The 22,169-nt window shown below is 60.0% G+C and overlaps 5 protein-coding genes across 17 annotated transcripts; 3 read left to right on the forward strand and 2 right to left on the reverse strand.

Annotated features, from left to right (window-relative positions):
- Nucleotides 1-301: 301 nt before the first annotated feature.
- RHOT2 (ras homolog family member T2) lies at nt 302-6,251 on the forward strand. 7 transcript variants are annotated; one of them, XM_037157175.2, is made up of 19 exons: nt 303-458; nt 569-627; nt 720-801; nt 897-940; nt 1,899-1,952; nt 2,475-2,527; nt 2,598-2,706; nt 2,949-3,050; nt 3,125-3,223; nt 3,340-3,448; nt 3,537-3,657; nt 3,936-4,020; nt 4,109-4,251; nt 4,337-4,437; nt 4,522-4,652; nt 4,762-4,848; nt 4,965-5,087; nt 5,204-5,410; nt 5,723-6,251. In XM_037157175.2, exons 1-19 carry the CDS (start codon nt 422-424, stop codon nt 5,927-5,929), a joined length of 1,953 nt encoding a protein of 650 aa, XP_037013070.2. In that variant the 5' UTR covers nt 303-421; the 3' UTR covers nt 5,930-6,251. The 7 variants fall into 7 exon arrangements, with proteins under 7 accessions (XP_053527573.1, XP_037013070.2, XP_037013071.2 ...); XM_037157176.2 differs by having other exon boundaries at nt 3,373-3,448; XM_037157179.2 differs by having other exon boundaries at nt 304-458; nt 5,204-5,406.
- An 86-nt stretch (nt 6,252-6,337) lies between these two features.
- RHBDL1 (rhomboid like 1) lies at nt 6,338-10,267 on the forward strand. 4 transcript variants are annotated; one of them, XM_037157185.2, is made up of 8 exons: nt 6,338-7,800; nt 8,277-8,438; nt 8,640-8,864; nt 8,934-9,082; nt 9,186-9,298; nt 9,374-9,474; nt 9,549-9,609; nt 9,838-10,267. In XM_037157185.2, exons 1-8 carry the CDS (start codon nt 7,678-7,680, stop codon nt 10,056-10,058), a joined length of 1,155 nt encoding a protein of 384 aa, XP_037013080.1. In that variant the 5' UTR covers nt 6,338-7,677; the 3' UTR covers nt 10,059-10,267. The 4 variants fall into 4 exon arrangements, with proteins under 4 accessions (XP_037013080.1, XP_037013078.1, XP_037013079.1 ...); XM_037157183.2 differs by having other exon boundaries at nt 9,702-10,063; XM_037157184.2 differs by having other exon boundaries at nt 8,280-8,438; nt 9,702-10,063.
- Nucleotides 10,268-11,778: 1,511 nt separating this feature from the next.
- On the forward strand, nt 11,779-14,218 carry STUB1 (STIP1 homology and U-box containing protein 1). Its single transcript, XM_037157273.2, has 7 exons — nt 11,779-12,087; nt 12,587-12,785; nt 12,872-13,037; nt 13,243-13,330; nt 13,471-13,527; nt 13,623-13,739; nt 13,811-14,218. Exons 1-7 carry the CDS (start codon nt 11,929-11,931, stop codon nt 13,934-13,936), a joined length of 912 nt encoding a protein of 303 aa, XP_037013168.1. The 5' UTR covers nt 11,779-11,928; the 3' UTR covers nt 13,937-14,218.
- On the reverse strand, nt 13,104-16,023 carry JMJD8 (jumonji domain containing 8). 3 transcript variants are annotated; one of them, XM_053671648.1, is made up of 9 exons: nt 15,843-16,023; nt 15,586-15,684; nt 15,341-15,389; nt 15,163-15,259; nt 15,008-15,076; nt 14,791-14,910; nt 14,638-14,705; nt 14,425-14,559; nt 13,104-14,346 (listed from the first exon to the last, which is right to left on the reverse strand). In XM_053671648.1, the coding sequence occupies exons 1-9, from the start codon at nt 15,935-15,937 to the stop codon at nt 14,266-14,268; spliced, it is 813 nt and encodes a 270-aa protein (XP_053527623.1). In that variant the 5' UTR covers nt 15,938-16,023; the 3' UTR covers nt 13,104-14,265. The 3 variants fall into 3 exon arrangements, with proteins under 3 accessions (XP_053527623.1, XP_037013169.2, XP_037013170.2); XM_037157274.2 differs by having other exon boundaries at nt 15,760-16,007; XM_037157275.2 differs by lacking the exon at nt 15,341-15,389 and having other exon boundaries at nt 15,843-15,935.
- An 85-nt stretch (nt 16,024-16,108) lies between these two features.
- On the reverse strand, nt 16,109-21,607 carry WDR24 (WD repeat domain 24). 2 transcript variants are annotated; one of them, XM_037157272.2, is made up of 9 exons: nt 21,248-21,607; nt 20,443-20,925; nt 18,921-19,098; nt 18,097-18,769; nt 17,467-17,585; nt 17,268-17,389; nt 17,075-17,179; nt 16,654-16,994; nt 16,109-16,529 (listed from the first exon to the last, which is right to left on the reverse strand). In XM_037157272.2, the coding sequence occupies exons 2-9, from the start codon at nt 20,921-20,923 to the stop codon at nt 16,176-16,178; spliced, it is 2,373 nt and encodes a 790-aa protein (XP_037013167.1). In that variant the 5' UTR covers nt 20,924-20,925; nt 21,248-21,607; the 3' UTR covers nt 16,109-16,175. The 2 variants fall into 2 exon arrangements, with proteins under 2 accessions (XP_037013167.1, XP_037013166.2); XM_037157271.2 differs by having other exon boundaries at nt 21,288-21,606.
- Nucleotides 21,608-22,169: the final 562 nt, after the last annotated feature.

Below are 22,169 nucleotides of genomic sequence, written 5' to 3' on the forward strand. Positions count from 1 at the left end.
TTGCTGGTCACTTCAGGCTCCTACTGTCCTGAACCTGGTTCTCCTTCCTGGCTGGAGCTCAGCCGCTGCCCCAACCCCCCCTGCTCCCTGCCAAGAACTGAGGCCCTGGCCTGTCCACCTGCTAGGGCTATCCTGCGCCGTGAGCTAGTCCTGGTCCAGCAGAAAGCTGATGGAGCAGCGTGGCACCCCATTCCATGGCTCCGCCCTTCTGTCCAGTGCAGGGGGCGGGGGCAGTTCCCCGCGTGCCCACACAGCGGCGCCACGGCGTAGTTCGGCCGCTCTGGCCCTCTAGACTCGCTGGTGCTGCCTGAGGATGAGGCCGGAAGTGCGGGCTTGAGGAGAGCGCGGGCGGAGAACCTTGACCGGGCTCCCGGGAGTCGGGGCTGGGGCAGGGGTCGGGCTGCCGGTTTTGTGGGCTGCCATGAAACGGGACGTGCGCATCCTGCTGTTGGGCGAGGGTAGGCACTGGGGGCGGGGCTGCGCGAGGGTACGCGCCGGGAGTGGGGCTGGGCCTAGCGTATGGGGGTGCCGCGACCTTGGCTGAGGGCTGACCTGTTACCCCGCGCAGCCCAGGTGGGGAAGACGTCCCTGATCCTGTCGCTGGTGAGCGAGGAGTTCCCCGAAGAGGTGAGGATGGTGGTGCTCAGCTCCCCTCTCGTGGTTGCGCAGGGGAAGGGGCGGACCTCCGCGGATCACCCTCACAGGCGGGTCTGCTTCAGGTCCCACCCCGAGCAGAAGAGATCACTATTCCCGCGGACGTCACCCCAGAGAAGGTGCCCACTCACATCGTGGATTCTTCAGGTAGAGCCCCCGCCCCCGCCCAGCCCCACCTCAGGGTTCTGCCCAGCAGCCGCATTTCGGGCAGGAGGTCTGCAGTGTCATCTTCTTCCATCCAGAAGCTGAGCAGACAGTGGAGGAACTCCAGGACGAGATTCACAAGGTACAGTGTGTTCAGAGGGCTCAGGGAGAGGGTGCCAGGGAAAGGAGGGAGGGGTTCCGTGCTCATGCCCTGGGGGTGGTCTGCTGCGTAAGTCTGATCCTGCTTCTCTCTCTGTGGGATTGGATTAAATTGCTCAGGGCTCCGCAGCCTCCATAATTCTTCTGTCTCTCAGTACTGAGCCTTTGGGGTTCCTGTGATATACCCTGCTAGGAGTTGGGGAGAAAAGGGACCATCCCTCCCTCCTACCCACACGGCTGGCCAACCCCATAGCTCTCTCCACCCAGCATTCATTCTTTCAGTGGACACTGGGGGACAGATCTCATTATCCTTCAGGATGACCCCTTGAACACTTCTGTGCACCGGCCATCTACCCGCCCCACCTTTTAGTGTAGTCTGCTGCCCTGGGCTTTGGACTACAGTGCGGTGTCCAGGTCTGCAGGCTGTGCAGCCCCTGTTCACCTGTCACCAGGAGGACATGTGCCCGAGCCAAGACACTGGGAGGAAGCTGCATCTGCAGCCTTGCCCCGTGCCTCTGCAGCTTCCACTGTGTCCAAGGGGTGCCACTGGGCAAGGGTTTGGGCCATAGCTACTGAGGAGCAGCCTTCTTGCCACCGTCGCCTGTCGTACTGTTGTGCTCTTCATCTTCTGTGGCCACAGTGACATAGAAGTACATGATCAAGGCCAGAGCTGGTGTGCCAAGTTTTTGTGTCTGTCCTGAGCCCTTTAGGGGACTCACAGACCAAAGTTGCAGTGCTGGGACCTGGAAGTAAGCAGGGAAGGGCTTGTCTGAGCTTTGCACAGCAGACCACCAGTCCCAGTGACAGTGCCAAGGAGCACTGGCTGAGGAGTACCGGTGAAGATGGCTTCCTCGTATCTGGGCCCTGCCCTGCCTGTGAGTGCCAGGGTGGTGTGGACAGGAAGCCTCTGGTAATGCTGTGCCACGCTCCCTCCCCTGCAGGCAAATGTGGTGTGTGTGGTGTACGATGTGTCTAAGGAGGTCACCATCGAGAAGGTGAGCAAGAGTGCCTGTTTGTCCTGGGTCCCTGCAATTGGTGCCCAGCGTGGTCATCTGCTTGTACCCGGCACAGAACCCGGACAGATGCCCAGCTGATGCAGGCTCCGGGGCAACCCACCCACAGCCAACCTCATCTCTAACTAGTGTGTCAAGGAGCCTCCTGGAGCCACTGTGGATGCTGGGGGCTTGTGGTCAGGGCCCCACAGCTTCCCCGGGGAGCCCCCCCTGTAACCCCATCTGCCTGCAGAAAGTGCGGACAGCCAGGAGTCTGAGCCACTTGGGCTTGCAGAAGGGGCTATTGTGAGCTGCTGACCCTGGTCCTGTTCAGGTATTTGGGAATTGCTAGGATCAGACGAGGTCATACCTGTCAGCTGCACTCTTTGCCTGTTCCCAGTGGCTGTGACTTTGGCCCTCCGTGGGCCTCGACTTCCCTCCATCTCCCTCGGGTAGGCTCAAGTTCCGTCCAGGAGCTGTGGGCTGGGCAAGCCCCTTTACCTCATGCCAGCCCTTGCCTTTCAGATCCGAACCAAATGGATCCCACTGGTGAATGGAGGGACTGAGAAGGGGCCCAGGTAATGAGTAGGGCCCAGGGGGACTTTTCTCCAGCTCCCTCATCCTAGATGACCATGGGCCTCCCTCCAGGGTCCCCATCATCCTGGTGGGCAACAAGTCCGACCTGCGGCCAGGAAGCTCCATGGAGGCTGTGCTGCCTATCATGAGCCAGTTCCCGGAGATCGAGACCTGCGTGGAGGTGAGCAGGCATGCACGGCAGGGCTGGCAGGGGGGACCGTGATGGGAAAGAGAAGGGGCAGCGCCAGGCCCTCCAGTGGGCACTTGGTGCTTGCAGCCTGGGCCATTGGGACAGACAGGCTGTCTTTTCGAGGGCTTTTTTTGGGTGGGGGCTGCTGACCACCTCTGCCTGCATCTTTGTTGGGGCCCCTTTGAGTCTCCTGGTGTTGGGCGCCTCTCTGAGTCCATCCTGGTGGCTCCCAGTGCTCAGCCAAGAATCTGAGGAACATCTCAGAGCTGTTCTACTATGCCCAGAAGGCTGTGCTGCACCCCACAGCTCCACTTTATGACCCCGAGACCAAGCAGGTGAGCGGCCGACAAGGATGGGGGGGGCCGACCGGTGGAAGTAAGGGGAGGTGCTGAGCTGGCTGTCCCCACAGTTGAGGCCTACGTGCACCCAGGCTCTCACGCGCATCTTCAGGCTCTCGGACCAGGATCTGGACCAGGCACTCAGTGATGAGGAGCTCAATGCTTTCCAGGTAGGGCCCCCATCCACCTCCTGGTGGACTTCAGCCACGCTCTATGCCATTAACGACCAGGCCAGGCAGTCAATGGTGTGGCTGGCTGACTAACAGCAACTCTGTCTCGGAGGCAGAAATCCTGTTTTGGGCATCCCCTGGCCCCGCAGGCCCTAGAGGATGTGAAGATGGTGGTGCGCAAGCACGTGGCAGGAGGCGTACGGGATGACCGGCTGACCCTGGACGGTGAGGCCTGGCACCCTGCCTGTCCCCGCAGTGTGGGGAGGGCCTTGGGTAGTACCCACTGCCACCCTCTCTGCCCCTTTCTGAGCAGGCTTTCTCTTCCTGAATACACTCTTCATCCAGCGCGGCCGCCACGAGACCACGTGGACCATCCTGCGGCGCTTTGGCTATGACGACACGCTCGAGCTGTCCACTGACTACCTCTCTCCTCCGTGAGTGGTGGTGGGGGCTCTTCTTGTCCGATGGTGCCAGGGTGGGGTTGGAGCCCTTGCTCAGGCATAGGATGGCCTGTGGGCAGGTAAAGTAGGGCTCATGCTGAGCCAGTGGGGCCTGGCCCCAACCATGTCCCTGCCTGCTTCTCCACTGTGGTGTTCAGCCTAAGGAGAGGGGTGCAGGAACTTGGGGGCTCAGTCCAGCTTGTAGGGAGGGTCCAGCCCACATAGGTGGGAGGTGTGCAGAGCACAGCAGCAACCCCACGGCCACCCTACAGGCTCAACGTGCCCCCTGGCTGCAGCACGGAGCTCAACCACTTTGGCTACCAGTTTGTGCAGAGGGTGTTTGAGAAGCATGACCAGGTGAGGGCGCTGTCACCCTACTGTGCTGCTTGTCCTGGTTTCCCATCCTGGCCCCCAGCCATTGTCACTGCAGCCTCTCTGCCTGCAGGACCATGATGGTGCCCTGTCGCCAGAGGAGCTGGAGGGCCTGTTCAGTGTGTTCCCAGTAGCCCCCTGGGGCCCTCAGCTCCTGCAAGAAGTCCCAGCTGAAGCAGGCCGGCTGCCCTTGCATGGGTACCTCTGCAAGTGGACGTAAGTGCTGCCCCCACCTGCCCCCACTCGCCAAACAATGTTGCCCTCTTGTGATGTTGCTCCCCCCCCCTTCGCAATGCCCTAGCCTGGTGACTTACCTGGATGTGCGGCGCTGTCTGGAGTACCTTGGCTACCTGGGCTACCCCACCCTCTGCAAGCAGGACTCCCAGGCCCACGCCATCACAGGTGGGCACCCACCCTCACAATGTCCTGGCCCAGCTCCTCCCTGGCAGCCCCTCACTCTCATTTATCCTTCCCACCTACCCACAGTAACCCGTGAGAAGAAACTGGACCAGGAGAAGGGACAGACGCAGAGGAACGTCCTCCTTTGCAAGGTGGTGGGGGCCCAAGGAGTGGGCAAATCTGCCTTCCTGCAGGCCTTCCTCGGCCGTGGCCTAGCGGTGAGCTTCACCGTGTGCTGGGTGAGGGGCCCAGCTCCCATCTAGGGCCTCTTGGGTTAGGGCTTGGGTAGCATCGGGGCCAGTGAGCCTCAGGCAGCTCCCTCCTCAGCATCAGGACCCTGGGCAGCTCCATAGGAGGCCTGCTGTCTACGCCATCAACACGGTGCGAGCCAACGGGCAGGAGAAGTACCTCATAGTGAGTGCTGGGAGGGGGGTATCTGGGTGGACCCCAGGTACACGTGGGCAGGTCCAGCCCCGTGCAGCCTGGGGAACGGAGCCCCTGGCCTGCCCCTGAGGCCACCCTTTGTCCAGCTATGTGAAGTGGACGCAGACAGCCTGCTGTCTACCGCAATTGATGCCACCTGCGATGTCGCCTGCTTGATGTTTGATGGCAGTGACCTCCAGTCCTTTGTGCTGTGTACCCGTGTCTACAAGGCAAGCCCCCACCTACCCCAGGGTCCTGTGGACAGCGTGGCTGTGGGTAGGGGTCCCCCAGCACCCTCACATTGCCTTCCTTGGGACTGTGCTTCATATGGCCTCTCCTCACACAGCGCTATTACATGGATGGGCAGACGCCCTGCCTCTTCGTCTCCTCCAAGGCTGACCTGCCTCAGGGTGTCTCACTGCCTAGCCTATCTCCAGCTGAGTTTTGCCGCAGGCACCGGCTGCCCGCCCCCACTGTGTTCTCCTGTGCCAGCCCAGGAGAGCCCAACACAGCTATCTTCACCCAGCTTGCTACCATGGCCTCCTTCCCGTGGGTACCAGCAGAACAGCCCCTGCAGTGGGAGGCCTGTCCCAGGGCACCAACGGTCTCTGGCCCCAGGAGAGGGAAACAGCTGTGGAGTCAGCCAGGGTTGCAGGGTGGGCTTGGGTGGGGTGCTGATGCCATGGCAGGGCCCTCTGGGGCCTGGTCTCAACAGCTGCCCCGTGGTTCTGCTGTGCTGGCCACTGACAGGGAGCAGCTCTGTGGAGCTCTGTGACCTTCCAGGAGGTGAGGGGTGAGAGGGTATAGCAGCAAGCATCTAGGCAGTACCCTGAGTGTGTCTCCAGCCAGCACCTCTCTCCTGCAGGTACCTGGTCCATGGGGAGCTGCACCCCACCTCCTTCTGGCTCCGGCTGACACTGGGGGCTGTCGGGGCTGCTGTTGCTGCCGTCCTCAGCTTTTCACTCTACAGGGTCCTGGTGAAGAGCCGATGAGGCCCTGGTACCCTGCAGTCTGGTCTCAGGGCCCCGGGGTGCTGATGTTGGGCCACCTCGAAGTGTTTCCTTCTGTCTAAACGTTTCTGAGGGCAGACTGCCCACTGCCCAGCCCCAACGGTGGGCTCCCAGGTGCCTTTGTGGGCGTGGTGTGTAGAGACTGAGGTGAGGAAGCCAGTGACCTCAGACCTGAATTCTCAGGGCTCCACCCTTCCTGGTCCCAGGCAGCCAGTGGGTATGAGGGGGGTCAGAGGGCAGAGCTTTGAGCCAAAGGAGGTGTGGGCAGGAAGTGGCTGGTCCCTCCCCCTGCCCCTGGAAGACTGGTTCAGGGCTGCACCCCTTGTGGAAGATGTGAGGGTGGATTTCCTGATTAAACTTAAGTCTTTTCCATCTTGGACCATACTTTCTGAAGGCGGCTTTTCTTCAGTCATGTCCTTTATTTCGGCGTAGACAGGAAACTTCACTCCTCGCCCCCACAGCCCCCCTCCAGGTCCCCTATGAGGTCCAGCAGTGGGCCAGCTGCAGCCTGGGAGCCTCCACACCAAGGTCCATGCTTTCTTGAGGGGCCCTGATTCCCAAGGGCCTCCTGATGCCTGCCTCTTCCCCAAGCCCCAGCGTCTACCCTGGCGGCCTACCTGAGCTGGGGGGAGGGTCTGGGATGCTGACATGTGCCAAAACGCCTTGCTCCCTGTGTGGGGGGTATCTGCCAGTGTGGAGGAGCTGCCCGGTCCTTCCTCACACTGACCACGGGCCTCAGTCGCGCTGCCTGGGGTCAATAAGGGGCCCCAACCTAAGGGGAGAGGGACAAAACCCTTGGTGAGGAAGGGGTGCTACTCAGGTTTATGTTTCAACATCTGTCCCAGGTGCTTATTTTGCTATTGTCGAGGCGCCTGGAGCAGACAGCCCGTGAGAGAACTGGGTGGAAAACCCTGGCTACCCGGACAGGTGCCCCTCCGGCCACCGGGCATTCCCTGCAGGACAGCCCCTTCCACAGGAGGGTCTTTCCTGGAGCCACCAAAGTGCTGTTTCTTAGAGGCAGGGGTGGGGCTCCATACCCTACAGGGGTGAAAGGTCTGGGGTCAGACTTTCGTACCTCCAGCATCCTGCCATCCTCACAGCTGCTGAGGTGTTGTGCTTGCTCTTTGGGCCTCTATCCTCCTGAGGCCTAGCTGCCAGGATTGATGGTTCCATAGTTCTGGGCTTCTGAGTAGCAGTGGAAGGGTTGCTGTGGTAACATCCCTAGACTGTATCCTCTGTTGAAGGGGTCCACCTGCTCATTCCAGGAAATAGGGCCCCTCGGGGTCTGTGCCCCAATACCCAGGGTTCTGCCTGGGCCCTGCAGTGCCCTCGTGGGGCTGTAGCCCCCGCTGTCACTGGCCAGCATTGTGGCTGCAGGGACCTCCTCCACCCTTGGCTGATTGCCCTATCGGCCTTGGCACCCATAGGTGGGGCCCTGGCACCTTTTTAGCTGCCCAACGGCAGATGGACCAGCATGTGTGGCAGGCAGGGGCTTCCCCAAAGAGATGGCGTGGGTGCTGAAGCCTCAACTCCAGGAGAAGGGGCGTGCGCAGGAGGGGCTTGCATGCCGCCTGTGGCTGTTTCCCAGCTGCCGTCCCTTCAGGAGGAGCAACTATGCCTCCAGAGGCGGGGTCAGGATTGGGGGAACTGGGATGTGGTGAGTACGTGAGGGGAACAGGGCGCTCTGGCTGATTTGTCCCCATCCTGGGAGTGCGTCTGTCCGCGTGCAGGGCACGCCTGTGTTTCGGCCACGCGTGCGGCGGGGGCGGGCAACTCCGTGACGCGGCACCAGGCGGAGCGGGCGGAGCGCATGGGCCGGGGCGGAGCGGAGTCATCCGCAGAGCAGCCCCTCCCGGCCGTGGCCGTCGACCCCCCGGCCCCCGGCCCCGGCTCTATGGACAGAAGCTCGCTGCTGCAGCTTATTCAGGAGCAGGTGCGTTGGGGGAAGAGGGGTGCAGGCACCGCCCCTGCCGCGCCCCTCCACGGTTGGGTTCGACTGAGCAAACGGATCTCCCAGAGCCCCAGCCCAGCCCCCGCCTCCCTGCCCCGCTCATGTCCACTCCTCAAACCTCTTCCTGCATGACCTTGGCCCGTAGCCTGAGACCCCACCGGAGAGGGTGAGCCAGGCCAGGGCGCCTGGGGAGGAGCAGGAAGGAGGGTGACTGTCCTCAGACCATAGCCCTACCCTTTCAGGATGGGCAGAGCCAAAATGAGGTAGGGAGCCCACTGGAGGCTTGGGACCCAGGCGAAGGTTCCCTGACAGCTCCTAGAACCATGTGGGCACAGGGATCTAGCCCAAGGGTGTTGGGAGACTGTTTCCAGCTGGCTTGCTGCAGCCCTTAGGTCTGTGGGCTCGTCCACCCTCAGGCCTTGGCCAGCACCACCTCCCACCCCCCACCCCCACCCCAGCAGCTGGACCCTGAGAACACAGGCTTCATCGGTGCGGACACCTTCACTGGCTTGGTGCACAGCCATGAGCTGCCCCTGGATCCAGCCAAGCTGGACATGCTGGTGGCCCTGGCCCAGAGCAACGAGCGGGGCCAGGTCTGCTACCAGGAGCTGGTGGACCTGGTCAGTGCTACAGTGGGTAGGCAGCAGGGTGGGGGCCCAGGACTTGACCTGCATGGTGCACGGGCTGGAGTTGGGTGGGCAGGTGATTCCTGTTCCCTCCCTTTCCCACGGGGCGGGACCTCCCTCAGACCCTGCGAGGAGCTGGGCAGAGCAGGCAGGCATGGAGGTCATAAGGGTGGTACGATGTCCCCCGCCCCCCAGATCAGCAGCAAGCGTTCCAGCAGTTTTAAACGGGCCATCGCCAATGGACAGCGGGCACTGCCCCAGGATGGGATGCTAGATGAGCCAGGCCTGGGTGTCTATAAGCGGTTTGTGCGCTACGTGGCCTATGAGATCTTGCCCCGAGAGGTGGACCGCCACTGGTACTTCTACCGGCACCGCAGCTGCCCACCCCCTGTGTTTATGGCCTCGGTCACCCTGGCCCAGGTGAGCCTGCCCGCCTGTTCACCACCCACGTCTCTGACCTGGCCCAGTCCTAATGTCCTTTTCTCCTAGATCATCGTGTTCCTGTGCTATGGGGCCCGCCTCAACAAGTGGGTGCTGCAGACCTACCACCCTGAGTACATGAAGAGCCCCCTGGTATACCACCCTGGCCACCGAGCCCGGGCCTGGCGCTTCCTCACCTACATGTTCATGCATGTCGGGTGAGTGAGGGCCCACTTCTGGCACCCCGACTTAGAAGTGGCTGTGGCTGGGGGCCTGATGGCTGTTCCCACCCCTCATACCCATTTGCCCCCACATGGCCAGGCTGGAACAGCTGGGGTTCAACGCGCTCCTACAGCTAATGATTGGGGTGCCCCTGGAGATGGTGCACGGCCTGCTCCGCATCAGCCTACTCTACCTGGCTGGCGTGCTGGCAGGTGAGGCAGGCACATAGCCCCTGGCTACCTCACTGACAGGCCTCACCCTCATAGCTGTCCCCTTGCTTCTCACAGGTTCCCTGACTGTCTCCATCACTGACATGCGGGCCCCTGTGGTGGGGGGCTCTGGCGGAGTCTACGCCCTGTGCTCTGCACACCTGGCCAATGTCGTCATGGTAATAAGACAGCTTGGGCGGGTGTGGGAGGGGCCCATGAGGCTAGCCTCATGGCCTGTCTCATGCCTCATCAGAACTGGGCTGGGATGAGGTGCCCCTACAAGCTGCTGAGAATGGTGCTGGCCCTGGTGTGCAGTAAGTAGGGGCGAAGGATGTTAGGGCAGGGGGATGGAGGGAGGGTTGAGCCCAGGGCCAGGGCACCTCCCATGTGCCAACTCCCTCTGCAGTGAGCTCCGAGGTGGGCCGGGCTGTGTGGCTGCGCTTCTCTCCACCACTGCCTGCCTCGGGCCCACAGCCCAGCTTCATGGCGCACCTGGCTGGTGCAGTGGTGGGGGTCAGCATGGGCCTGACCATCCTGCGCAGCTATGAGGAGCGCCTCCGGGACCAGTGCGGCTGGTGGGTGGTGCTGCTTGCCTATGGCACCTTCCTGCTCTTCGCCATCTTCTGGAACATCTTCGCCTACGACCTGCTGGGCGCCCACGTCCCCCCACCACCCTGAAGGGTTCCTGGGGGCCTCATGGGCTAGGGCATGGCCTGCATGTCCACCTTCTGTGAATGTACATCTCAAGACTGCTTCTCCATGAGGGCAGATGGCCCCTGTGGCCTGCAGAGTCCAGGCCAAGCCTTACACCAGCTCTGGCCCCCCTGCCAGGCCTGGGTGGGGGTTAGGACTGCTGGGCCAGGCTGGGCAGTGGAGGTCCCAAGGGTGGCCTCAGAGGTGATCCTATCATGGCCTCTCCCCCCCCCCAACCCCAGGACTTGCAGTCTGAGCCTTTTTGGAGAATAAATAAATATTTTACACAGCACCAAGTGGCTGTATCGGGGCTCTGGGGGCTGGTCTGGCCTACCCCCCAACTCACCGAGCAGACTATGAGGGCTCTTCTCTTCCTGTGGGCAGCCTGGATCCCTCCTTGCTCCTCTGCACCTGTATGAGGCGTGTCTGTGTGGGAGGTGGGAGCCCTTGGGGAGGGGCTGTGAACCTCATAGTCAAATGAGTCTAGCAAGCTTTTATTGAGCTCTGACAAGTCACATGACAGGTGAGTAAGCCACAGCCAAGTTTAGTTGGCCTGGGTCCTGTACTTCTTGGCTAGCCTGGTGTTCTCAGGGGTTGCTGGGCTAGGGCTGAGGTCAGGGAGCAGGTTGGGGCACGGCTTCTGCCCCACAGCCCAAGTCCATTGTGCTGTTGCCACTGGGCGAGGTGTCTACAGCCCTAACGCATTGCCTAGGGAAGGGCACAGGGGGTTTGGGGCTTGGGGCACTGGCCACCCTGCCCTGTGGGACAGATCTGCACATTCCACCCTGATTGGAGTCCTGGATGCCCTCCTGGCCCACCAACAGTCCTCTCACCTCAGCTCTGGGCTGTGGCATGCCCTGCACCTGGCCCAGGTACCAACAGGTAGTACCTGAGAGTATACTGCAGGGCTGGCAGGCCTGGCAGACATGAGGGCTTCTGGAAGCAGTGAAGGACCAGCACTCAGACCCCGCCAGTATCAGAACCACTTCAGTATAGGGTGCCATTCCCACTGACCTCTGTCACCAACATGGTCATTGGTTCATATCACAACGACACTAACATGTCCTGTCTGCCGTGCCCATGTAGTCAGCCCTCCTCACTGTGACTCTTCTGCAGCAGACTTGGGTTAGGTAGGGTGGTCACTGGTGGTGGACCTCGACAGAGGGGCCTGCCCCACAAGCGAGGAACCACCCCCTGGAGAAAACCCTACCCCATAGTGCAAAGGGCCACCCCCAATGCCAGGGGGCGGGTCAGCCAGCCAAGGCTCCTCCCCCTATGTGGGAGCCCCTCACTGCCGGCTTCTAAGCCAGCAGCGGTTTCAGCTCGTCTGGTGTCACATGCTTCTCTGTGCTCAGCCCTCGATGGCTTCGTGCAAAGCCTCTCGATACCTGGGGTAGGATGGTGATGGTAGGCTGAGCAATGGGGATTGCCCACCCTACCAATGCCCCCACCGCCCTACTGTCTGCCCAGGGCTTCCAGTTGCCACTGGGGGTCCGTGCCAGTCCACGCCACCTGTCCGCGGCCCGCCAGACTGGCTGCCCAACAGCTCCGGCCTTCTCGGGCGGGGCCTTGGGTGGGCGTGGGAGTCGGCAGGGTATGGGCGGGGCTAACTTCTGGAATGACACCTCCCTGATGAGAGGGGCGGAGCTTCCGGGGTAGCCCCAGGAGGTGCTCCAGACTTACAACGAGGTTAGTTTGGTCCCAGCCCACAAGTGCGTCAGCCCCGCCCCGCAGAGTGTTGGGCGCAAGCGCAGCCTCGCCCACCTGCTCGTGTCTATCTGTCCCACTTACTCCGCCCCACGCGGCCGGAAGTTCCGGTGGCGGGTCGCTGGACCGGGCCCGAGCGGATCGCGGGCTCGGGCTGCGAGCTTGTGCTGCGGGCGCAGGACGGGCCGGGAGAGGAGTCTGGGAGCGGAGCCCAGGCTGTACCGCGCGGCGCCATGAAGGGCAAAGAGGAGAAGGAAGGCGGCGCGCGGCTGGGCGCCGCTGGTGGAAGCCCAGAGAAGAGCCCCAGTGCGCAGGAGCTCAAGGAGCAGGGCAACCGGCTCTTCGTGGGCCGCAAGTATCCGGAGGCGGCGGCCTGCTACGGCCGCGCCATCGTGAGTGTACCCGTGCCCGGTAGGGAACCGGCGTCCGGGCCAGGGGAGGGGGTGGGGCCTGCCCAGCCACGCTCCTCGAACCTTCGGAGGGTTTTGGCTCCAACTAGGAAGGGGCACCTGGGCTCTCAGGACTCAGTGATGGTCTTGTTTTAAGGATGCCAAGGCCGCGATTCTTGAACCTAGTGCGGGCTGCGGGAGAATTACGACCGGTGGGAGTTTAAGGGCCAGGGAGGGGCCAGGGAGGCCCAGGTCCAAAAGTTGATCTCCACAAGTTTGGGAAACTTACCTTTACAAAACTCACTGGAGTCGAGTGGGCACAGGCAGGCATCAGGGCCAGGACACCATCCTCTACCCATCCTCAGGGTTCAGGGCATTTGAAGCTGTAAAACCTCTTAATATCTTTGACTCCAGCTGTGGATCCCAAGCCAAAACAGGGCCTGGGACAGAGGTGGCAGGTGAGTTCATTCCCTCATGCTGACTGGCTTGCCTTGGTGCCCAGACCCGGAATCCCCTAGTGGCAGTATATTACACCAACCGGGCACTGTGCTACCTGAAGATGCAGCAGCACGAGCAGGCCCTGGCTGACTGCCGGCGTGCCCTGGAGCTGGATGGGCAGTCTGTGAAGGCACACTTCTTCCTGGGGCAATGCCAGTTGGAGATGGAGAGCTATGATGAGGCGATTGCCAACCTGCAGCGAGGTAGGCCTGCAAGCTGACTGGTTATTGGGGTACCTGGGACCAGACAGGTAGACTGGCCAGGTGACCTGAAGCCTCTGTTCCTCCAGCCTACAATCTAGCTAAGGAGCAGCGGCTCAACTTCGGGGACGACATCCCCAGTGCTTTGCGCATTGCCAAGAAGAAGCGCTGGAATAGCATCGAGGAGCGGCGCATCCACCAGGAGAACGAGCTGCACTCCTACCTCACGCGACTCATTGTGGCTGAGCGTGAGAGGTGGGTTGTGGTGACAGACTCTAGGAATGACATCCCCCCATGCCCACCAAGTCACCACTTTATAAGTCATGAACACAAGTGTTTATTGAAGGCCAACCCCAGTGAACAAGAGGCAGGGGAACAAAACTTGAATAAGCTTGAGGTTGGGGTGGAGTCTGACCTTTCCTGGCCAGACATCTCTGAACAGCTCCTGGTCAACCTCCAGGGAACTGGAAGAGTGTCAGCAGAACCACGAGGGTGATGAAGATGATGGCCACATCCGGGCCCAGCAGGCCTGCATCGAGGCCAAGCACGTGAGGGTGCCCCAGCCCATGTGTGGGTCTGTGTGTTTGTGTGCATGAGACATGGGGGTGGCCCTGGCTTCTGTTGGGTCTGTGACTGGGGAAAGGAGACGGGATGTCTGGCCCATGCATGGCTGCTTGGTTCTTTGCAGGACAAGTACTTAGCAGACATGGATGAGCTCTTCTCCCAGGTAGATGAGAAGAGAAAGGTGAGTTGTGTGTTCCCTGAGCCTGGGGCCTACAAGCAGTAGGAACTGGAGTGGTGTCCCCTTCTTGATCCTTGTCCTCCCCCCATGTGATGCAGAAGCGAGATATCCCTGACTATCTGTGTGGCAAAATCAGCTTTGAGTTGATGCGGGAGCCATGTATCACACCTAGCGGCATCACCTATGACCGAAAGGACATTGAGGAGCACCTGCAGGTGAGGGCCCATGGGCGCTGGGGGCAGGGCCCGGGCCCACCAAGTACCTTCTGACCCTGTTGTCACTGCAGCGTGTGGGCCACTTTGACCCTGTGACCCGGAGCCCTCTGACCCAGGAACAGCTCATCCCCAACCTGGCCATGAAAGAGGTCATCGATGCGTTCATCTCTGAGAATGGCTGGGTGGAGGACTACTAAGGCAGGGCAAGTGGGAGGGCCAATCATCCCACACTGCCCGGCACCCTGGTCGGGGGGAGCCTCGGGGCAGGAGCCCCCAGCCCCTGTACACAGTTTGTGTACCTGGATCCCTGCTCTGGTGTTCCCATCCTGTCTTCCATCAGTTCTGCTGGTAGGCTATGAGAGCTCCCATCCCCCTCTCCCTCCATCTTCTTTCTGGGCTGGAAATAGCAGGCTAGGGTGGTTTGGGCTGAGGCTGCTGCTGCCACCACTGTCCCAGTAATAAAATCTGTGAGCAGTTTAGGGGTGTGTGCTGGTGTGCGACTGCGCTCGCCAGCTGCCCGCTCTGGCTAGCTGAGGAAAGTAGAGATGAAAACACTGGTGTCGAGGTTGAATGTGGCATGCCACCATCGGTCAGGAAAATACAGAACCTGGATGGAGTGGGGCACAGGGATTAGTGGGTGATCCTCAGTCCAACTCAGGCTGACTCCCTCCTGCCAGCCACTGACCTCACCAGCCTGGACAGTGCACTCCAAGGGCCGTGTAGACGGTGTCAGGGTGGGGTAGGTATCCTGGAGCCAGGCCAGAGTTGTCTTGTTGGGGTGGAACTCGGGTGTCTTCTCAGGGGGATACAGGAACCAGCGCTAGGGGCGGGAGCAGCAAGGTTATTCTTTGGGTTGTGATTAGCGAGCCCCAAGTCTCAGCTACCACCCTGGGCTGACCTTGCGTCCATAGATCACTTCTGAGAAGCCAGGTCCATGCCAGTGGAAGGGTACCCCAGAGCCAGTTCCTATAGAGTCATTTATGAGCAGCCGGTGACAAAACCTAAAGTGCAAGCCCCATCCCCCAAGGCCCTTGATCCTAAAAGCACCCACCTGCGATGCCAAAGCTATATGCAGGAGTGGTACCCAGGAGACTGAATGGGGGTGGAATGTAGTGCCGAAAGAGTGATGCCCATTCAGTGAAATTGTTGTCCCCAAAGAAGTAGAGGGTGTCTGCCAGAAGAGAACACAGGAGGGTGTAGGGATCCTGGCACCTGAGCACTCCCAAGTGCCCCCTTTCCACCCTACTGCCACCAACCCAAGTGCTCACCATTGCCCAGGGAGTTGGGATCCTGGGGGTGCAGCAGCTGCTCCACATAATCCTGGAAGAGTATGTCCACTGCGGGAAAAGGGCTGGTCAGGACTGATCAATGCTGCCTTCAGGATGCTGGCTAGCAGGCTGGGCAGGGAGGTGGGGCAGCTCACCTTTCTGGTAGGAGTAGGTATTGGCAGTGCTCAGGCGCACGACGTTGTTCCCAAATGAGGCCAATAGCCTTTCACGGGAACACAGAGCCCGGAACCTCTGCGGGGAAGTAGGGGAAAGAGGACTTAAGAGTCTGGCCCCATGGGGGCCAAATTTGGCCAGAGAGTAATAAGCACTCACTGAGTTATCCGTGAGCCCCAGCAGAATGACAGGTCTAGAGAAGGCGTAGCTGGAAGAAAGAGCAGAATCATGGTCGGGTCTCACCCACTGCCAACCCCACGCATTCACTCGAAGAGGAGGTCGTTGGGAGGTGGCCTCGGGAAGGCCTGGTAGGCAGCAGGCAAAGGGTGTAACAGCATCGATTCAGGGCGACGGAGCTCCTCAACAGGTTTTCGGGCATGGGAGGTGTGGGAAGACTCACGTACTGCTGAATGAACTCGGTGTAGCTGAGGTCGGCCAGGCGATCTATTGTGCAATGCTCTTCTTCCGCCACGGCTGCCGATGTCCCGGATCCGCGCCGTTGCCTGTGAGTACAGCCAGTCAATGACCCAAGCCACCTGGCAGTGCTTCCCCCTCCCCGGTTTCCCGGTGCCGCTCACCACCCTCCGCCGTTCTCATTTGTGGGGCCGAGCTGGGCCGGACTCGACAGCATCCAGAGCACAAGCAGCAAGGGAGGACGCACCTTCGGCGCCATGAGCCTGTTGCCGCCAGGCACGACGGGAGCTCCGTAGTTATGGCAACAGCGCGGGCACTCGTATGATTCGGAAGCTGCCTCATTTGGCCCGCCTACTAGGAGGCGGGACTTCCGGAAAGCAAAGCAGAAATGACGCAGATGCTAGTGACTCCTGTCAGTTCTCGTGGATACACTGACTCCCGCCCACCAGTCATCCAATAGTGAGAGCAGGGCAACCTGCGCCGCTACTGACAGGGTGACAGGCAGCTTCATACTGCGGCTCTATTTCCTTTATTTGGTTCACAAGCTCCAGCCTTCTCCCTCCCTCATGGGGCGGGTGGATCAGGAATACTCGCACAAATGGCCACAGCCAGCAGGGCAGTGGGAGCTGCCCTCCAGCCACTTCATGATGTGCTGCAGGTGCCCCCCATGACTGCAGCCCTGGCACCACACAAATAATCCCTTAACCACGTGGTGGCAGACTGCACACATGCTGGCACATCGGTGGCACCTGTCACAGACCCAGCCACGACTGCTCATGGGCCGCTTGCAGTGGCTACAGTTGACATGCAGGGTGGTAGAGGCCTGGTTGAGGCAGCTGATGGCGCGGCTGGTACTGAGCTTGACCACCTGGTTGGACACGTTCCAGAGGCAGAAGCGCTGCAGCAGGTCGATGTAGGACGTATACCAGTGTTCCTGGTGGTGCAAGGGGAGGAGGGAGACGGGAGGCCAGGGTTGTGGGCACACTGAGGGGTTTCACCTCAGCGTGCTGGATGCAGACACAGATGTGCAGGGAAACCCTCCCCCGCCGCTCACCAACCTGGGTCTGCTCATCGATGTCTTTGCGGACACGTTCACCCAGCACAATGAGCACAGATACGGCCATCTGCACGTCACCTTGCTCAGCATAAAAGCGTAGCATGTCACACACTAGGGCACTGAAGAAGTCAGGTGGCAGGCGGCTGTCATACAGTGCGTGAGAGACAGAGATAAGCGAGAAAGAGGAGTCCATAGGTACCAAGGAGGCCACATCTGCCTCACTACCGCTCACATGGGGTGAGTCGGCCTTGTCCTGTAGGTGTTCAGGGCCTGGCGGTGTGTCCACAATCTCATGGCGCAGGGGGAAGGCTTCCTGGGGCAGCACGTACTCAGGCTCCTCAGCTGCGAAGCAGGGGTCAGGAAGGCAAGGTATGAGCCTCCAGTCCCGCCTTGCAGTCCCACCCCTCCCAGCCCCCACTCACCGTGTGCATGTTCTGGATCCAGCAGATACAACTCGTCTTCCTCGCCCTCTACATCACCTAGCAGGTAGTCAGCAGGCACATCGCTGCCCTCTGTCTCTTCATTATCTGCCAGGGGAGGGATTTCCACTGCTGGTTTGCTCTGGGATGCCCTGGCCCCACTCCCAGCAACGTCCGGTGCTACCCTCCAGCCTACCCTCATTGGTGATGAGTGTGGCTGAGGAATCGAGCAGCACCGTGTCGCTCCGTGTGTCACCCTTGCTGCGGTCGAGCCGGGTCTCACTACCCAGTCCTTGGGCCATATCCTTTAGATTGAAACTGGGGGCAGGGAAGGCTGGTAGGTGGGTAGGCTCCAGCAGTCCCACCCTCTGAGAAAGCTGCCACAAGGGATTTACCTGTTCATGAGTGGCAGGCCACAGGAGCTGCCCTTGCCCACACTGTGGTTGAGATTGGTAGCAGACACCAGGCCAGGGCTACAGTAGATGATGCGTAGCATGGTCCACGTCTGCGCCACCTAGGAGTGGACACCAGTCATTCGCAGGCTCCTCGGTCTCTAGTGCCCCATGCAGGTCCCCACCCTGGATGGAACTAAAACTCTCAGTGTTCAGTTGTCCCAATGACCCAATGTCCTGGCCCACCCCAGGCAGGGAAACCGAGGTCTATGAGAAAGACAAAAACCCAGCTCCGACCCTGCAGAGCACAGAAGGAAGCAGATGTGGGAGCTGGCCAATGTGGAAATGAGCCTGGGGTCCCAGGGAGATAATGAGAGCCAGAGTGGACCTGAGTTAATCCAAAACTAGAATAGGGGGCTTAAGCCCTCTGATGCCCCACACCTGTATCCCCAGGGTGGCACTGGTGTCTGACTGGCTCTGCGGTCTTAAGTACCCTCAGTTATCAGTTATTGGGGTGGGTGAGGGTCAGCGGACTGAACTCAGAACAGGGTCTAGTTGCAGCAGTCGGAAGAGTCCCTTGACCTTGCCCCAAGGTCATGGCTCCCGGGCCCGCCTCACCCCAGCCCCACTTACCTGGTTTCGGCCCAGCTCCCGAGCCACTTTAGAATTGTGGTCACAGAGCTCAGCCAGTGGCCGGCCGGCCAGGGCATAACGCTCAGCAGTGTCCACAAACCAGCTCATGCTGCCACTGCCAGGCTCTGTCTCAAAGATGCTGAGGGCACTGGAGGCGAGCCCTGCGAAGGGTTCGGCGGGGTCTAGTTTGCGCTTGAAGAAGATGGGGTGGCGCCGATCACCAGCATAGGGTTTGCGCCCAGACTCAGTGGCCACTAGGCTCTCCTTGGCAGCAAAGGCCAGGTCTCCAAAGAGGCCATAACAGAGGCCCTCAGGGTTGGCACGCTCAACAGGCTGGCTGGCATCACGGAACAGATGCTGGCATAGTGTGCTGTCCTTGGAGCCAGAGAGCAGGAAGGAGGGGTCATGTGGATGGCGCCAGGCGATGCCTGTTGTGACGTCGCGGTGCTCCTCAAACATGGCTGCAGGCACAAAGGGCCTGCGCACATCCCACACGTAGATGTTGTGGTCTACCATCATGGAGCACGTGGCCAGGTGGTGGCGGCACTCAGGTCGCCATTTGACTCTGGCCACTGAGGCAATGGTTTGCACACAGTGCACCTCTTTGGCACGTTGCGTGGTCATGTCCCAGACCTTCACCATCTTGTCACGCCCACCTGTGGCCAGCCAGCCCCTATGGAAGGCCCATGAAGCCCTCAGTTTCCTCTCCTAGGATGAGATGGTTCCCCCACTCTCTGGCTCACAGGACTTGAGGCAGTGAGAGAGCTCCTCTGCAAGCACCACCCAGCCCGCCCTGCTGCCCCTGCCCTTAGCCCACCACATACCTGTCCTCGGGGTGCCAGTCGCAGCAGAAGACAGGCCCATTGTGGGCTGTGAACATCCTCTCACAACGGTCAGGACGCCGAATATCCCAGAGCTGCACATTGCCATTCTCAAAGGTGGAGGCAAAGGTGAAGTAGTCCCGAATGCTGAACTGGACATCCCGCACGCTCTCAGACTGGCCTGTGGGCAGGATGTCAATGGAGAGAGAAGATGAGTGGGGCAGCCCACTGGGCACTCCAAGAGGGAGAGTGGCCAAGAAGGAGCAGCTGTGGACCCAAGAGGAGAGGCCTCACAGACACAACAGCCTGGGCTGGGGAGCAGGACACCAGACATTGAGTGGTTTCTTTAAAAAAAAAATTTTTTTTACTTTATTTTAGAGAGAGGGGAAAGGAGGCAAAAAGAGAGGCTGAGGAATATTGGTGTGACTGGCTGCCTTCTGCAAGCGCCCCAACCAAGGAACAGAGCATGGAGCCTGCAACCCAGACATGTGCCCTGACCAGGAATCGAACTGGAGACCTCTCAGCTTGTAGGACCTCGCTCAACCAACTAACCCATGCCAGCCAGTGCCAAACATCTGGTAGTTTCTGACACAAACTCCTGGACCTTGCTTTTCTTTGGATTCTTCTTCTGATGTCAGTTCTTGCACAAACCTGGGGCCCAGCTTCAGGACTGGGCATCAGAGCACTGGGTGAACAAGAGCCTCACTGGGCTGCCTGTCCACACTCCACAAGTTCTGAGGACCCCAAAGGAGGCAGAGATGAGGGTACCCCAGCTTCTGCCCAGTCCTTCCACCTTGAACTGGAGCTTCAGGTCAGCTCCAGAGGACTGGAGGCTTTGAGGGTCCATATTCACCCCCACAAACTGCCACACCAAGAGTCTTTGGTAAAGCAGTGTCCCGCTTTACCCCAGCATAGGTAGCTCAGGGTCTGTCTTAAGAGACCTCTATCCTCCATTCTCCAAGGCCTCTGCCCTGTGCTTTGCTTGGTTCCATCAAGGTGGATAAAGGAGAACTGGCTCACCACCGCTGACTGGGAGCTGAGCATGCTGGGAAAAGAATTATGCAGGGATCAGGCAGTGCACCCCACCTCCTCTGCATCCCAAGGCTGAGGACCTTGGAAATCCCAGAGGATTTCCTGCAATGAGGCAGCCTGGAGCTCTGAGGTAAGGGAAGAGGAGGCAGCAAAACACCATCTGCTCCACCACCCACGTTGGCTGTGGGCTTGCTCAGGCTCTGCCCTCTTCCTCATCCCATTCCCAGCCTCAACTCCTGCTGGCCCTGCTGGATGCATGAGAGCTGCAGCCACACTTCAGCTACTGTTCACACTTTAACCATGTCAGCCTCCATCCCTCCCTTGCTGCTCCTCGACCCTCTCTTTCAGTCTCAGCTCAGCTGGTTCTTTCTCCAGGTAGCCCCCTGGGAGCACATCTGAGTGCCTTTGATGCTTGCAGCACTTCTTAACCTCCTGCACAGTCCAGCCACCTTCAAAGACTCACACCTGCCCAACCCGCCTCTGAGGCCCTCACCTGAGAAGGTGCTGACAGAGTCCTTCCTGCGGAGGTCGAAGCATTTCATGAAGCCATCCTGGGAGCCGCTAAGCAGCACATGAGCCTCAGAGGGGTGGAAGCAGACTTTGTTTACTGTGCGCTTATGTTCTGTGAACAGCTGGTCCTGCTTGTTGCGGGATGGCCGGCCCAGGTTCCACGTGACTACCACACCATTGGTGGCCGCTGTGGCCAGCAGGTTCTCGTCCATCTGGTGCCAGACAACATCAGCACAGCTCAGATTGAGCGAAGGCTTGCGGCCCACACGCAGGTTCAACTTCTCCACGAACTGTTCTTCCTCAATGGCATAGATCTTGAAGATGCTGCGGCCTGCCACGACCACCTGAGCCGCATCACGACACACACTGATGGCGTTGGCTGGCGCATCCAGATGGCAGTGCATAGTATGGCCTGTCAGTGCACTGCTACCCAGGGCTGTGGTCACTCGGGACATCTTCTCCATGGCTGCACAGGTAGTGGAGACAGGAGGTCAGTGAAGTTGGCCGGCCAGGTCACCATTAGGACAGGGGGACTGTCAGTTCAAACCCTTCCCCCTGACTGGATACCCCAAAACTGATTAGACCTAGGCTAGTCAGTCAGTCTGACAGGCAAGTCCCATTACCCTGGCTAGGCGGTCAGAAGGTGCTACAGCTCCCTGAAGCTGGTAAATCCCATGTCTGACTTGTGGGGAAGACCCTACCTGGTCAGTCCCAGCCCAGGCCACTTTTCCATACCTCCGCCCCTCCCCCCCACCCCGCCCACAGTCAAATTTAGGCGGGCAGTGGACCTTCAGTCAGTCACTCCCGACAGAGAAGTGAGGTGGTTACCACCATCCACACAGTAGGCTGGGGTCTTTGGGGACGAAGCAGAAGAGCTGGGGAAGCACGAAGGACAGAGGCGCAGGGGACCCGGAGGGACTTCAAGACCGAGCTGTTTAAGGAGCCTGAGAGGTCCGGCGGGACGGTAGTCAGGAGACGCTGGTGGCTCGAAGTTGCGATGGCCTCGGGGAGCGGCGGCAGCGGCAACACGGCCAGAGGAACTGAAGGACCCTCTTCCTCCGCAAACACCCAAACCATTTAATAAAATTGCCCAGGCTAGCCGGAACCCACGCACCGGAAATAGCCTGTCCTTTTCCTGCCCGTCACCGGAAGTGGTCCTCTCTTGTCAGCTCCTCGCCAGAAGCCGGCTCCCACACAGTTACAGTTCCGGATCGGGGACCAGGCCCAGTGAAGGCGGAGGTTTGGTTCAGGGCTGAGGTAGAGAGGTTTACCCAGTTCTGTCTCGGTGGTTGGTCTTTTTTTTTTTTTTTTAAATCGCAGTTTTTATTACCAGTGCTCATCTTTCCCCCCATGGCCTTTCAGCAAGTCCATGCATCACTAAACGAGTCCCGAATCCTTCCAATCGTCTCTATCTCCTTCCTCAACTACCCTGAAACTCAAAATCAGGTTTTCCTAAAGGCTTTCCCGGGCCCCTGTTCCCCGTGATTTGAACCCCGCACAGCAGCCAGGTACTACTCTTCGGCTAAGACGCCTCATAACTCCCCATGACATCATGAATAAATCCCAAACCCCTGGCTTCTTCCTCTCCCCGCATTCCCCCAGCCACAGCACTTTCCATTACTTCTTGCAGCCAACCAAGCTCTCTCTTGCTTTGAGACCACTCCTGGCAGGGTCTCCCCTCAGCAGAACACATCTCACCCTTGAGGGTTC

This window comes from Artibeus jamaicensis, unplaced genomic scaffold (genome assembly GCF_021234435.1).
Source record: "Artibeus jamaicensis isolate MK-2021 breed Jamaican fruit bat unplaced genomic scaffold, CSHL_Jam_final contig_700, whole genome shotgun sequence".
NCBI lineage: Eukaryota > Metazoa > Chordata > Mammalia > Chiroptera > Phyllostomidae > Artibeus > Artibeus jamaicensis.

Excerpts from the sequence above, each read along its gene's own strand:
- RHOT2 (XM_053671598.1), top strand. The coding sequence starts at position 422 with ATGAAACGGGACGTGCGCATCCTGCTGTTGGGCGAGG. Across the intron at positions 628-719 it reads GCGAGGAGTTCCCCGAAGAG|GTCCCACCCCGAGCAGAAGA; the intron begins GTGAGGATGGTG and ends GGTCTGCTTCAG. Across the intron at positions 2,528-2,597 it reads GGGACTGAGAAGGGGCCCAG|GGTCCCCATCATCCTGGTGG; the intron begins GTAATGAGTAGG and ends GCCTCCCTCCAG.
- RHBDL1 (XM_037157183.2), top strand. The coding sequence starts at position 7,678 with ATGGGCCGGGGCGGAGCGGAGTCATCCGCAGAGCAGCCCCTCCCGGCC. Across the intron at positions 9,299-9,373 it reads CCTGGCTGGCGTGCTGGCAG|GTTCCCTGACTGTCTCCATC; the intron begins GTGAGGCAGGCA and ends TGCTTCTCACAG. Across the intron at positions 9,610-9,701 it reads GGTGCTGGCCCTGGTGTGCA|TGAGCTCCGAGGTGGGCCGG; the intron begins GTAAGTAGGGGC and ends CTCCCTCTGCAG.
- STUB1 (XM_037157273.2), top strand. The coding sequence starts at position 11,929 with ATGAAGGGCAAAGAGGAGAAGGAAGGCGGCGCGCGGCTGGGCGCCGCT. Across the intron at positions 12,088-12,586 it reads CCTGCTACGGCCGCGCCATC|ACCCGGAATCCCCTAGTGGC; the intron begins GTGAGTGTACCC and ends CTTGGTGCCCAG. Across the intron at positions 13,038-13,242 it reads ATTGTGGCTGAGCGTGAGAG|GGAACTGGAAGAGTGTCAGC; the intron begins GTGGGTTGTGGT and ends GTCAACCTCCAG.
- JMJD8 (XM_053671648.1), bottom strand. The coding sequence starts at position 15,937 with ATGAGGCAGCTTCCGAATCATACGAGTGCCCGCGCTGTTGCCATAACT. Across the intron at positions 15,685-15,842 it reads ACAGGCTCATGGCGCCGAAG|GCAACGGCGCGGATCCGGGA; the intron begins GTGCGTCCTCCC and ends CTGTACTCACAG. Across the intron at positions 14,560-14,637 it reads AAGTGATCTATGGACGCAAG|CGCTGGTTCCTGTATCCCCC; the intron begins GTCAGCCCAGGG and ends TCCCGCCCCTAG.
- WDR24 (XM_037157272.2), bottom strand. The coding sequence starts at position 20,923 with ATGGAGAAGATGTCCCGAGTGACCACAGCCCTGGGTAGCAGTGCACTG. Across the intron at positions 18,770-18,920 it reads GACTGGCACCCCGAGGACAG|GGGCTGGCTGGCCACAGGTG; the intron begins GTATGTGGTGGG and ends GGCCTTCCATAG. Across the intron at positions 17,390-17,466 it reads GGCCTGCCACTCATGAACAG|TTTCAATCTAAAGGATATGG; the intron begins GTAAATCCCTTG and ends CCCTGCCCCCAG.